Raw genomic sequence first — 14,069 nt, 5'->3', positions numbered from 1 at the left:
TATCGAAAATATCAATTTTTAAGGTATACCGAAAAAATATAAGGTAGGATACCGATATCAAAATTATTAGTACGGTAAAAATATAAAAATTTTAAAATTTTGGTATATCGAAATAAATTATAAGGAAATAATATTTATAAATTAAAATATATATAAAATATATATATATATATAATACTTCTAAGGAAATAAATTATATAAATTTGATATTATTTTAATTATAAAAATAATTTTTGAATAATATCAAAATATAATTATACTAAAATATTATTCATGCAATATCTATCGGTAACCGATAAGATTGATTTTTTAAAGTTAATATATTTTTTAGATATCAAAAGTATAATATCGATACCGTACCGAAATTAAGTTATACCGAAATCAAGGTAATGTAAATGTATGCATTTTTTTATACCGAAATCAAGGTTTGTATATCGAAATTTTTGATAAAATATAAAGAATGGATAAAACGTTAAGGTATACCGTACCGTACGTACGAGTAACGAATTATCCAATCCAGCTCTTTTTGTATTTTGATTTTATTTTGTTTAATAAAAGAAATAGATAATAATTTGGGTTCCAAATTCATAACAGGAACAAGTGTGGGGGTAAATTATAATTTACAATTGAAGAACGTTAATTTGGGTGCCTAATCAATTGATCTTCCATTTGTTGTCAAATTTTCGATCTTTTTCTCTCTCTCTCTGTCTCCAGAGAGGACGGTGGAAAACTGATGTGAAGATCCAAGGTTTGGAAGCTACCTTCCGTGACCTTTAATAAGAATTCTGCCTCTGTGTATTAGGGCGAAAAGCTCCGTTGTTGTTGGTTTTGTTGAGATTAAAATGCTGGAAAACCCTACAGAGACTTCATCCAATGCCAACACAACCTCAGTTAAGCGTTATGCGCCGCCCAATCAGAGGTCTTTTTCTTTTCTTTATCCCTTCTCGGTCTAGATTTTGACTTTTGTTTGCGACTGATTACCGTGATGATGTGATTGTTTTTGCTTGCAGGAATCGTTCTCTTGGTCGGAGGAAATCTGGAGTTGGTGAGTAAACATAAATTATTATGCTTTTTTGTTAGGGTTAATCGAATTAGGGCATCAATTTATCAAATTGTTTGGATGAACTACATCAACTAGCTACTTTGACTGCAAAAGTGGATTTCCTTTTTGTATGTTTATGACAAAATTGAAAATTTTAGGTTTACCTAAAAGGTCAGGAACTCCAATTTTTTGCACAATAATGTCAGATATGTGCTTTTGTTTATGGCTGGAGTTTATTTGCTTGACGAGAAAACCATTATCGTAAACTTGTTTGAATGTGATTAAAACCTATCTTCACACAAGTAACATTAGTTTTGTAATAAATGGTTTGTGGATAAGATAATAAACTAAGGATATAATTGCATAATATGTTCTTGGGAATTTGCCTAATTTTGTCATCTGTTAGTTTTTATGGTAGTTGCTTTTCTTCTCATATATTGATTTACTGACTGTTGTAGGATCTATATGTTCAATGTTTCATTACTCATGAATTCCTACTCACTCACTACTATAACAGGCTGTTTTGGTATACCATTTTTTAATGTTGATCACAATTTGGAAAAATCAACGAATGTTATGCTTGCCTAAATGATCTATAAAAAGTAATCTGTTGTAGAAAATAGTTTGCATCATGAAAAATATCTGTGCACGAAATGAAACAAAATTTACACTATAATTTGAATCATGATGTAGGAAATAATTTTATACCAAATGAAGCTACAAAATTACCCTATAATTTGGATAATGATCTTGAAGATAATCTGAATCATGATTCTGAAGAAAAAAAAATCTTATACCAAAATAAGAAAAACGACTCAGTTTCAACTTTGGTGATTGCCAATGGGATTGCGATTGTGACAAAATTAAAGTTTCCAAATAGACTCAACATATTGCAACGGTGTTTCATGGTGCAGAACGATTTGATCGAATAAATAATTTTCATGCAAATGAGGGGGAGAAGAGTCAAGCTGGTGTCTCAAGGAATATTCCTACTATGGATCATGGGGATGCAAGTGGCAGTAATCTTGTCTATGAGACTCCCTACCCGCGGCTAATATCCTTATCTGGATGTTGCAATAGTGAAGCTTATCAGCTCTTAAATGACAGTACGTATGCACTAACTTGAATGTCATTTTCTTTTCTTTTCTTTTTCCCATCATTTGGTTTAAATCTCATTAGAGGATACTCTGACATCCTTTGGTTAGGTGTCTGTCCTTATTCAAAAAGTAGATATAGTTTAGCATTTGATTTTGAAAAGCATAGATTTGGCCCTTTTCCAGTTTAGCATTTGATTTCCAAAAGTGTATATGTGGCTGTTTTCTAGTTTAGAATCTCCTTTCTACATGATGCACCAGAGGAAATCTCTTGCAAAGCCTGTTGTTGCACTTCTTTCATAATTGACTAATGCTTCTATTTCTTACATTTGTCAGAATTTTTTAAAGTTAACTCATGATCTTTGTAAATGGGTTATGCATTCTCAGATTTTTGGAGATATTCCTTCCTAGATTATTCCTCCAATCTGTGTTTCTTTTTGTAAATCACTCTTTGTTTGTCTCTAGAATCTTCTCCCTTTCAGCCAAAAAAACAAAAGAATCAAGGATAGGGGACAAACCTCCATAGCTACCTGTGAACCATCCTTGTCACGTTCAAGACAGATTACAGTTTTAATTGTCATCATATTTTTCTGGTAGTTGTAGTATAAATCATTCCATTTTATTATGAACCAAGGAATGAACATTTTCTCTCTTGCTTCCTTTGCAGGATGGGTTGCTGCTATAAGTTCATATAATGACACATCAGTAGATTTGGCTGGTTAGTAAAAGTACTTTCCATGTTTTTGCATAGACTAAGAAGTGTAGTCTCTTGTATAATATCCATTGTTAAGTTAATAACCCTTTTTGTCCCTTCAGTTCTTGCACAATAACACAATGTTCAATACACAATATAGGTTTATTTTCCACATTTCATGTGTTTATGATACTGATTAATAGAGTTGGGTCATGTATACATCTCAACATACTATTATGACAAACACCTAAAGCTTGTCTGATGTATATTTTTTTTTGTTTTAATAATAGGATTCTTTAGAAATGAAAAAGTGAATTATTTGGGTTAAATTATTAATTATCCTTTGTATTTAGTATCTTAAATATTATAAAAAATAAAATAGTGATATTTTGGTTTCTCCATCAAAAACATAGTCAACGCCAAAGTCCATCGACTATGTTAGAAATACAACAAAGTATATACAAGTCATATCATGTATGTTCACGAAATCAAAAAAAGTGACAAAGGGTAATGACACTCGTTAAAATATGGATACAGTTGAATCTGGGAATGATGAAGGGTATTCTATTGATGATTTGAATGTTTGATGGAATAAGTTTAACCTTCCTCAAACAAGGCCCTAATGCAACCCATATAAGAATTTTAGTGGACCAAAGAACCTATAATAGAGGTGATAGTATTACTATATACATGGTGCAACTACTTTGAAGAGGTTTAAAGACACTGATAAATGCGGATTCAAACTTTCTTAGACTGTAAGGGTCTTTCATCCTATGGGTAGATTGAGTTCAAGTTAGTTCCTTGCAAATAGTTGTCTGTTGTGCACTATATGTTTCATCTTATATATGTAATCTACAAGAACTAGGGTTACACAAATTTGAGCAAGTTATATCTAGATAAATGTCCTTCATAGAGGTTGTGTCAACATTATGTTTATGGCTTATTATACATACATCATTTGTTGCTTGTTATCCACATTTATTTTCCTCTCAGGTCTCATGTAGTGCTCTCAACAGTCAATTGAATGAAAGTGTGTATACTTGAAAAGAAATTTCATTCCCATGAAAGAAAATATATTGATTAGTAGATTAAAGTTTTTTTTTGTAAATAAACTGATTTGTTTTTAGAAAAAAACTTGTTTCATGACAAACTGGATTATTTGGGCTATATGACTAAAATATCCTTTTAATTGATATGATGGGATAAAGGGTTATTTGATTTGAATGATGAAGTATACGGGGTTGTTTGGATTAATTCTATTTTCTGGTGTTATATTGGGTTGTTTAGGTACTCATATTTTATAACTGGAAAGCTGAAACTTCATTTGTGATTCAAATGAAACTATGATTTCACACAACTACATTTTTTTTAAACAAAGGAAAACAAATTTGTTTCTCATTGGGATAGTAATACAACCTAAAATTGTTTAAGAAAAAATAAAATTTCCAGATGAGCTTAATTTGTTCCTTCTCTTCTGAATACAGACAGACCAGTGATGTACTCTAGCAATACTGGTCCACCCATGGCACAATTTAGACTTCCTCACCAGGTAATTACACCACAATACAAATTAAACTTACTCTTGCGAGTATGTATGAGACTGACTATATGACGATAAACAACTTCTCTTGTTTTGGTCAGTTAATTAATCCCGGAGCATCATCAGGTTCTCAGATGGATTTCTTGAGTGAGCTACGCCGTGCCATGTCTAACGCGAATGCCAGCTCCAACAGCTTCTAAACTGTTTGAAATCTTTTATGTATTAGAAGCGGCTGTTGTACTTATCTGACAAAATTCCTTAAACTCTGTGTGACACTGGTCTATTATGTTTGTTTGACAACCTCTAAGATAATCATAGTATATTCCTGACAGTTTGTTTCTATTTATCTGCCATGAGCAGCTCCCCCATGTGATCTTGCATCTTCATCTATCTTTAGCTAGCTCATCATTCTTTTTCTTTCTAGAATCCTACACAAAACATATAAATATAGATGTCATGTCATACATAACTGGGAAATGATTTTAGGTGAAAGTGAAGTCTAGAATTTTGTTTGTTATCATGACAGACTTCATTCCTAAACACACATGTTTTTATATCCTTGATGTTTGGAAGTTAACTTAGGGTTTGTTCAGTATAGGTTATTGAAAAATGAGTTATTTAGAATATTGTATTTTGACAGTTTGGTTAATGAGTTGAATATTATTTGATTGATGAGAAAATACATTATTGAATGTTGGGTTATTTTGAGATTAACCTCAAATATAACCACAAAGCCTTAAAATACACTACTGAATTGATGATAAGAACATTGTTGATTGAGGAGTGATAGAGTGAGTGAATTTAATGAGGGAATTTGGTGAGGGAATGACGTGGCATCACCTTCATTGGTTGGAAAGTGTAAAAGTGAGAGGAAAGAGAGAAATTATTTGATTTTTTCAGCGAATAAGATTATGCCAGATCAATCCCTTACCAAATTCCCTCACCTAATCATTTCTCTTGTTGATTAATGGGGACTTATGACCTACAAATATATGTATTTATCTGATTACCAATTTGAAAGTTACAATCAATAAACCTCATGTTACAACTAGGGTAAAAAATTAATTATGAATTAACGGCTTTCAGGGATGAGAAAGTCAATATCCATTTTATAGAATCAAAATATGCACAATCTTTAAATGATGATCAAGATAATGTAAACTAGTAAGGACTAAGGAGTAGGACCAAAATATTTTTTAAATAGCCTTAACTAATTTGTAACTATTATATTTTTGAAATGTGTATGATACTGTATTTTAGAGTGGAAATGTTTCATATAATTTATGAAAACTTAGCACATGTTGACTTATATTTTATTATTAAACTTGACCGAATTTCATTTTTGATTTTTGAATTGAATTCAAACAAGGTTTGAGAGTTGGGTTTAAACTCGAAAATAAAACTGAAAATTTAATTTAATTTAATTATTTATTTTATTTTCTATTATATATATATATATATATATATAATAAAAATAATTTATTTTTTTTATTTTTTAATATATAATATATATATATATAAATATATATATAAATATATATATATATATATTATATATATAATAAAAATAATTTATTATTTTATTTTCTAATATATAATATATAATATTTATATATAAATATATATATATATATTTTATTTTAATTAAAATTATTACTCTCTTCATTTATATTTTCATATATAAAAACTATATAATGTTACACATTTATTTATTTTTATATATAAATATTTATAATATATGTAACGCCAAAAATCGACCCTTCCCAATAAGGGATTTTCGTTACTCGATAGTCGCGTCTTATAACTCACATTCCTCTTGAGTTTCGAGTGCGACGAGGAATCAAAATGGTAGATTTGACTCGAGTGCATTTAAAACATCGATTTAAACTAATTTTGAATTTTTTAGAACCGTCACCTAATTTACTATTCGAGAAATTATGAAAGAAAAATATGTTATGTGTTCAAACGCATTTTAGAAATTTTGTTCTTCATTCGGTGCTTGGTTACACGTGAAAAAAGACTTTCGCGTTATGTCTTACGTGTCCGACTTTAAACTTTTGACAATTTAAAATATATTATCATACACCTTATTTATTTATCTAATCATAGACCATGTGTCTAAAGGTAATCCAAACTTGAACATGTGTCTAGTTTTGTATCATTCTGTTCCTAGAGCATGTGTTTATGTCATGGTTCTAAATCTAAGAGGTAGTGAAATTAAATAAAATCATCGTACCTGTGAGCTAGAGATAAGGTACCGAATGATATTTCGGGTGGAAAATCAATCCTCCAATCCATCACTCCGTTTCTTTCAAATACATATAACTAAAAACAAAACAAAAGACTTATTTTCCTGATGTGTCTTCTCATCTTTGTCCCTTTTATTTTTAAACTCGTGAATCGTGATCCTTGCGCTTGCGCTCCAGAGGTTGTTGAATTCAGGGGATCTCTATTGCTCATGTTTGCTCGAAGAGAGAAAATGTAGCAAACCAATATGAAGGGAAAAAACTTTGCAGTTGTTAACTAAATAAACAAAATTTTAAAAAAAATGAATAAATTTTGGTCTTTATTAATTCATATTTATATATATTCTCATCATATATATTTTTATTATTTTTTTTAATTATTTTTAATTTATATATATAAATATAATAAATAATTAATTATTCAAAAAAATTATTATTATAATGATATATACATATAACCTTACATAAAATAAAAATAATTAAATTTCTTATTCTAATTATTCTCAGTATATTTACATATGAGAAAAAATAAAAAATAAAAAAAATTAATTAAAAGATATAAAAATTATATAATATATATTTATGATAAGAAAAAAAATAAAAAAATAAAAAAAAATAAATTAATTAAGAAAAATAAATTAATATCTTAGTTATATATATTATATTTAAATATATTGTCAAATTTAAAAATAAATAGAAAAGAGAAACTAATAGTTTAGTTATATATATTATATTTAAATATATTATCAAATTAATTTTTAAATAGGTTATTTATAATTATATAAATTATAAAATAATTAAATCAAATAAATTATATAATATATATATATAAAAGTTGGTATAAATGCAGTTACTTATCAAGCAAATAATAATATTATATTATATATTATAATGAGAGAAAAAAAGAAATTAATTAATAAAGAGACTAAAATCCAATTTTATTTTAGGAGAATTAATTAAAAAAAAATTATGAAAGAGATCTGAAACTATATGGTGAGTTGGTGTATCAAACTTTCATATCCATTATTTAGGCATTATATATAAATATAGATAAGAAACCTGCATGATATTTATTTAGTGTAGCATTAATTTAAATATAGGAAGAAGAATAACACTCCTACTACATCTTACAAAATGTGTCAACAACCAAATGCATGAATAATATAAATTTTTAATATATATATATATATATATATATATATATATATATATATATATATATATAATATAATTTGAAGTAATTTGTATTTTTTGAATTTTTTTAATAAGCTTAATAATTTTAATTTGTATATATATACTATATTTATAATGGTTAAAATTAAGAATAATTTTAAACAATATATTTTTTTAATCATTTTAATTTGCAATATTTTATTTCTATCAATGTGAAGTTATTTAATTTATTAAAAGATGTTCCTAATTTGATATATCAAGTTATAAAATTTGTAAAATAATTGACCAAAATATATTAATTGATTTGTTAAGATATAAAATCAGAAACGAATATTAAAATGAGATATAAAACATTTTAATTTTGATAATTATTTTGCTTATCATTTATAAATATTAGTTTTGATTAAAAAAATTATAACTAGCTAGCTAGTAATTAATTAGTTGCTTTTAATTAGAAACGTTGTAAAGAAGAAATGATATTTGAATTATTAATACAGATACTTGTAACAATGTTTTTGGTTAATTTTGCTTTATATATTGTGCGGAAAAATCAATAATGCAGAAAGAAAGAACATAATGATTTTTATACTAGGTTCGGCTTCAGATTGATGCCTACGTCCTAGTTCGAGAGAATGACTCTCGAGTTTGAATACACTTTAATCAGAAATGTAAGATTACAGACTTCTTCGGTATAAAGACCTCTTCAAGAAATTTTTTGACTCTCTCACTTCTACCACACTTTATTACAAACACTCTCAAGCTATTTATACAACTTGATTAACAAAAGTAATATCATATTTGTAATAATATTAACCATTATAAAATCTAACAAAAAACAGATTCAAGACACTTCATTACAATTATCCACCTTGTCTTTAATCTGTAACTTGTGTTAAGAAACAAACTCGAGCTCTCGGGTCTTAGTGCTTTATTCTTCTCCAAGTCCGAGCAAGCTCAGACCTTCATGAAATTTCTCCACAAGAATAGTCTTGGTCAACATATCAGCCGGGCTGTCAAGAGTAGAGATCTTCTTCACTTGTACTTGTTTTCTATCAATGACTTCCCGTATGAAATGCATCTTCCCATTTATGTGCTTGGTCCTTTCATGAAACACACTGTTCTTGGACAAGTGAATTACACTTTGTGAATCACATAAAACAGTAGCTTGAAATTCTCTTAGACCCAATTCTGCATTAAAACATTTTATCCACATACTCTCCTTAACAACTTTTGTTAAAGAATATACTCAGATTCAGTGGTTGACAAAGCCACTACATGTTGCAGACTTGATTTCCAACTTAGCGTGTTTCCTCCAACCGTAAACACATATCCGGATAATGATCTTTGTTTATCTAAATCTCCTGCGAAATCTGAATCACAATACCCAATAATCTGAAAATCTCTCGTATCAGAAACTTTATATATCATCTTCAAATCAGAAGAACCTTTCAAATATCTAAGAATCCACTTAACGGCTTGCCAATGATCTTTTCCAGGTCGACCCATAAATCTACTTACCAAACCAACAACATACGCCAAATCTGGTCTCGTACATATCATTGCGTACATCAAGCTTCATACACAATTTGAGTAAGAGACTTGTTTCATGTACTCATACTCAGTCGTAGCTTTCGTAGCTTGATCTTCTTTCATCGAAGATAGACTAAACTGAACTCCAATAGGTGTAGAAGCTGACTTAATTGACTCAATTTCGAACAACTTTACTATCCTTTTACATTATTCTTGTTGAGACAACATCAAATTTCCATTAACTCTATCTCTAGTCACGCTGATCTCAACAACACCCAAATTCTTCATATCAAAAACAAAATTTAATTGTTTTTTCATTTCAACAATCTCAACCACATTACTTGAAACTATGAGCATATCGTCTACATAGACTAACAAATATATGAAAGACTTATCTTGGAGTTGAGTTAAATAGACACAACTATCGAATCAAATTCGAGTAAAGCCTTGCTTCAACATGAACTCATCAAAACTTTTGTACCACTGACGAGGAGATTGCTTCAGTCCATAGAGGGACTTCTTGAGCTTGCCAACTTGATGCCTGATTCCTTGTTTTATGAAACCCTCGGGCTGACTCATGTATATAACCTCTTCAAGATTTCCATGAAGGAAAGCTATTTTTACGTCAAGCTGCTCAATTTCCAAGTTCTTCATTGCAGCTATGGCCAACATCAATCTAATTGAGGAATGTTTGACTACCGACGAATCATGATAGTCAGTCCCTTCAATCTGAGAGTAACCCATTACGACCAGCCTTGATTTGAATCTTGGTTTCTCAACGCCTAGAATCCCTCTTTTCCCTTTGAATACCCATTTACAGTCTATCACCCTACACCCTTGAGGTTTATCAACCAAATCCCAGGTCTGATTTTGATGCAGAGATTTCATCTCTTCTATCATCGACTCGTACCACTATTTAGATGCCTTACTTAAGATCGATTCTTTATAACTCAAAGGATCTTCAAATTCTGTAACTTCACTTGCATTAAGTGTAAAAGCCACCAAATTAGCTTGACCAAACTTTGTTGGACGCCGCACTTCTCTTCGAACTCTATCACGTGCCAACTGATAATCAGACAATCCATCTTCTTCAAATGTTTGTTCAAAGACCTGTTCTGAGTTTACAACATCAGGATTAAATTCTTTCTAATCAGGTCTGATATCAAAAACTTCCTTAACTTGATTCCCATTAGTAGCTCTACATTGATCATAAGACGATGAGTCCAAAACTCCACCTTGAAATTGAACACTTGTGTGTCTGTTCTGATCATATTGACCAGCAGATTGCTTGTCTTGTGCATCAATATGGTAAAACTTATCTTTGTCGAAGATAACATCACGAGATATGATAACCTTTATTTCATCACTAAGCCAAACCTTCTAGCCCTTTATACCTTGAGGATAACCAAGAAAATATCCCTTCTTGGCTCTCGGATTAAGTTTCCCCTAGTTCACTTGTACATAAGACAAACAGCCAAATCTCTTTAAGTTATTATAACTAGGAGAATGTCCAGGTCAAACTTCTTCAGGCATTTTGAAACTAAAACCCGATGAAGGTGATCTATTGATAACATAGCTTGAGGTAAATGCGGCTTCAACCTAGAAACTCTTAGGCATACCAGACTGATTCAACATGCATCTTACTTTGTTCATAAGAGTTCTATTTAACCTCTCGGCCACTCCATTTTTGTGTGGAATTCCAACACAAGTATGTTGTCTAACAATACCTTCTCTAACACAACATGAATTGAACTAATCATTACAATATTCTAGGCAATATCTGTACTTAATCTCTTAATCTTTCTTCCCGTTTGCTTTTCAATCATAGTTTTCCATTCTATAAATTTATCAAATGCCTCATCTTTCATTTTCAAGAAATAAAGACAATTTTTTCTAGATAAATCATCTATAAATGATATAAAATATTGACATTGAGAAAGAGATAATGGAACCTGAGGTGTCCCCAAAGATCTGAATGTATGCAGTCAAGAGTTTCTTTTGTTATGTGAATCGCTGTAAGAAAACTTAAACGATGAGATTTACCCATCACACAATGCTCACTTAATTATCTTTGATCTTGACATCCTTTAGAAAACCTTGTTTCTTTAGTTCCAACAAACCATTAAGGCTCATGTGTCCCAATCGATTGTTCCACAATATCGTTTCGTTTGAGGCTTGAGTTGTCACATCGGCTTCTCCGCCGATAACCCCCCATCAAGAACATACAGTCCATTTTGAAGACTCTCTTGAATGGCAGTACGACCCGATTTCTGAACACTCAGACTCCCCTCCTTTAGTTTTACTTCATAACCTGTTGAATCAAGCACACCAAGAGATATCAAATTTCTCTTGAGCTCAGGAATAAGTCTCACATCTGTCATAACCCTAAACTTCCTATCATACATCTTGAACTTTATTGAACCAACGCCGATGATATTACAATATTTGTTGTTTCCCATCAAGACCTTATTACTCTTGGACTCCTTGAAATAAAACAACCAATCTCGCCTTGGTGTCATGTGAAAAGTGCACCCTGAATCGAATCCATTGGGATTTAGTGTCGCTGTTGGACATAATGAGAACTTCAACACGTAATGGACCCTAAATCGATGACCTGTATTTGTTGTGTTGGCATAGTTCTGACCATGAGACTTTCTTGAACTTTAATTCTTTATTTCATTCTTATGCTTGAAACAATCCTTCCGCAAGTGTCCTTTCTTTTTGCAATACCAGCCATCCATTTCTTGGACGCTGTAAGACTTTGCTGAAGAGTTTGGGGCTGATGAACTATTTGTTGAATGATGATTCTTGTATTTATTGTTCATTGAATGAGGCTTTGAGTCAGATTTACCTCGAACATTCAATCCCTCACCGAAGTTCCTTGCGCTCTTGGATTTCAAGTCTAATTCCTTTGAAAACACAACCGAGACAACTTCTTCCAGAGACAAAGTTTCTTTGCCATACTTCAATGTGTCTTTTAGATTATCATATGCTTTGGGTAGTGAGTTTAAGAAGAATATGGCTTGATCTTCATTACTTACAGACACTACAAGAATTTCAAGATCCGAGACACGCTTGGTAAACTCATCGAGATTCTCCTCGATCGATTTACTCTCTTCCATTTTAAAACTGTAGAATCGCTGCTTGAGATGAATCCTATTTGGAAGTGACTTAGTAAGAAATATTTGTTCAAGCTTGAGCCACATCGACACTGTTGTATCCTCTTTAATCACCTTTCTTAGAATCTGGTCACCAAGATTCAAAATAATAGTATTGCACACTTTCTTCTGCCTTTCTTTCGCCCTAGATCTTATTTTTCACGTTTCGCTTTCTCGGCGTCATTCTTCACAGCCTTTGTCTCCACCGAGACCATATCTTTCTTCAACCCTTGAGTGAGAGCATCGTCCAACCAAGATTACCCAAATGGGCCAACATCTTGATTCTCCATAGGTGGGAATCATTATTTCCATTGAACTTTTCTAAGTCCAATTTGTAACTTTCCATGTTCTTTGACTTTCTTAATCACAACCCTTCAATGCGTTCAAACCAACTCTTCGAAATCTTAATTCTCCAGTGATTGTACAACCACAAAACCAGACACGAAAAAGAAATGGCTCTGATACCAATTTATGCGGAAAAATCAATAATACAGAAAGAAAGAACACAGTGATTTTTATACTAGGTTCGACTTCAGATTGATGCCTACGTCCTAGTTCGAGAGAATGACTCTCGAGTTTGAATACACTATAAGAAATGTAAGATTACAGACTTCTTCAGTATAAAGATCTCTTTAAGAAACTTTTTGACTCTCTCACTTCTACTACACTTTATTACAAACAGTCTCAAGCTATTTATACAACTTGATTAACAAAAGTAATGACATATTTGTAATAATACTAACCATTATAGAACCTAAAAAAAAACAGATTCAAGACACTTCATTACATATATAAATTATTAGAAGCTGGAATATTAATTGATATTGATTTGTGTATCAATTATTCCTTCAGGTCAAAAGAGGAAAAACTTTCTTTTCCTAACAGGCCATCCGATTGATTTAGTGCTTTTCATCTTTCATCTTATCATTTAAGAAAATGTAAATATGACTGAATTTTAAACTAACTAGTAAAAATTCTCGTACGATGCACACAGATAAAAATATAAATAAAATAAATTACTAAAACAATTATAATAACTAACATGTAGCCTTTGCATTTGCACGAGTAATATATACAAAATATTACGTTAAAATATGACTTTAAAATTTAATTCAATATAATTTTTATCTAATTATTAAAAAAACATGACAAAATTTACCTTGAACTACTCATTTTATGTAAAGTTATTTTGTACGATGAAAAAGAAAAAAAGGAAACTAATTAAGTTTAAAATTACACGATAACATTTTTTTATGACCTATTTTAAAAATAAATCAAGAATGGATATGAGTTAGTACGATATGAATGAGCTCGTTGATCACGAACACCAAATACAAGCCACAAGTAATGAGAATGTGAATCGGGACGCTGTGTCTAAAGATTTCATAGGTAAAAGAGAATCGTATCACCGACATTAGAATACATTTAAACCACTTACATAAAAAACAATCATCTCAATTGGAAATTTCCCATGAGGGCAACCATGAACCCTCATGATTCCCTCCTCTAAAGGAAGCTCAGAAGCGAAATCCAAGTCGATCACAAGCTCCTAGTTCAAACTATCGCAACATCACTCATTTAAAAACATGTCG

At 30.5% G+C, this 14,069-nt stretch overlaps 1 protein-coding gene across 1 annotated transcript; it reads left to right on the top strand.

Annotated features, from left to right (window-relative positions):
- Positions 1–656: 656 nt before the first annotated feature.
- On the top strand, positions 657–4,712 carry LOC124917252. The gene is made up of 6 exons (XM_047457723.1): positions 657–919; positions 1,011–1,045; positions 1,957–2,148; positions 2,804–2,854; positions 4,315–4,379; positions 4,472–4,712. Exons 1-6 carry the CDS (start codon positions 843–845, stop codon positions 4,568–4,570), a joined length of 519 nt encoding a protein of 172 aa, XP_047313679.1. The 5' UTR covers positions 657–842; the 3' UTR covers positions 4,571–4,712.
- Positions 4,713–14,069: the final 9,357 nt, after the last annotated feature.

The sequence above is a fragment of the Impatiens glandulifera genome, chromosome 1 (genome assembly GCF_907164915.1).
Source record: "Impatiens glandulifera chromosome 1, dImpGla2.1, whole genome shotgun sequence".
Lineage (NCBI taxonomy): Eukaryota > Viridiplantae > Streptophyta > Magnoliopsida > Ericales > Balsaminaceae > Impatiens > Impatiens glandulifera.
The sequence above is the reverse complement of the archived record's forward strand: the minus strand, read 5'-3'. Positions and strand labels throughout refer to the sequence as shown.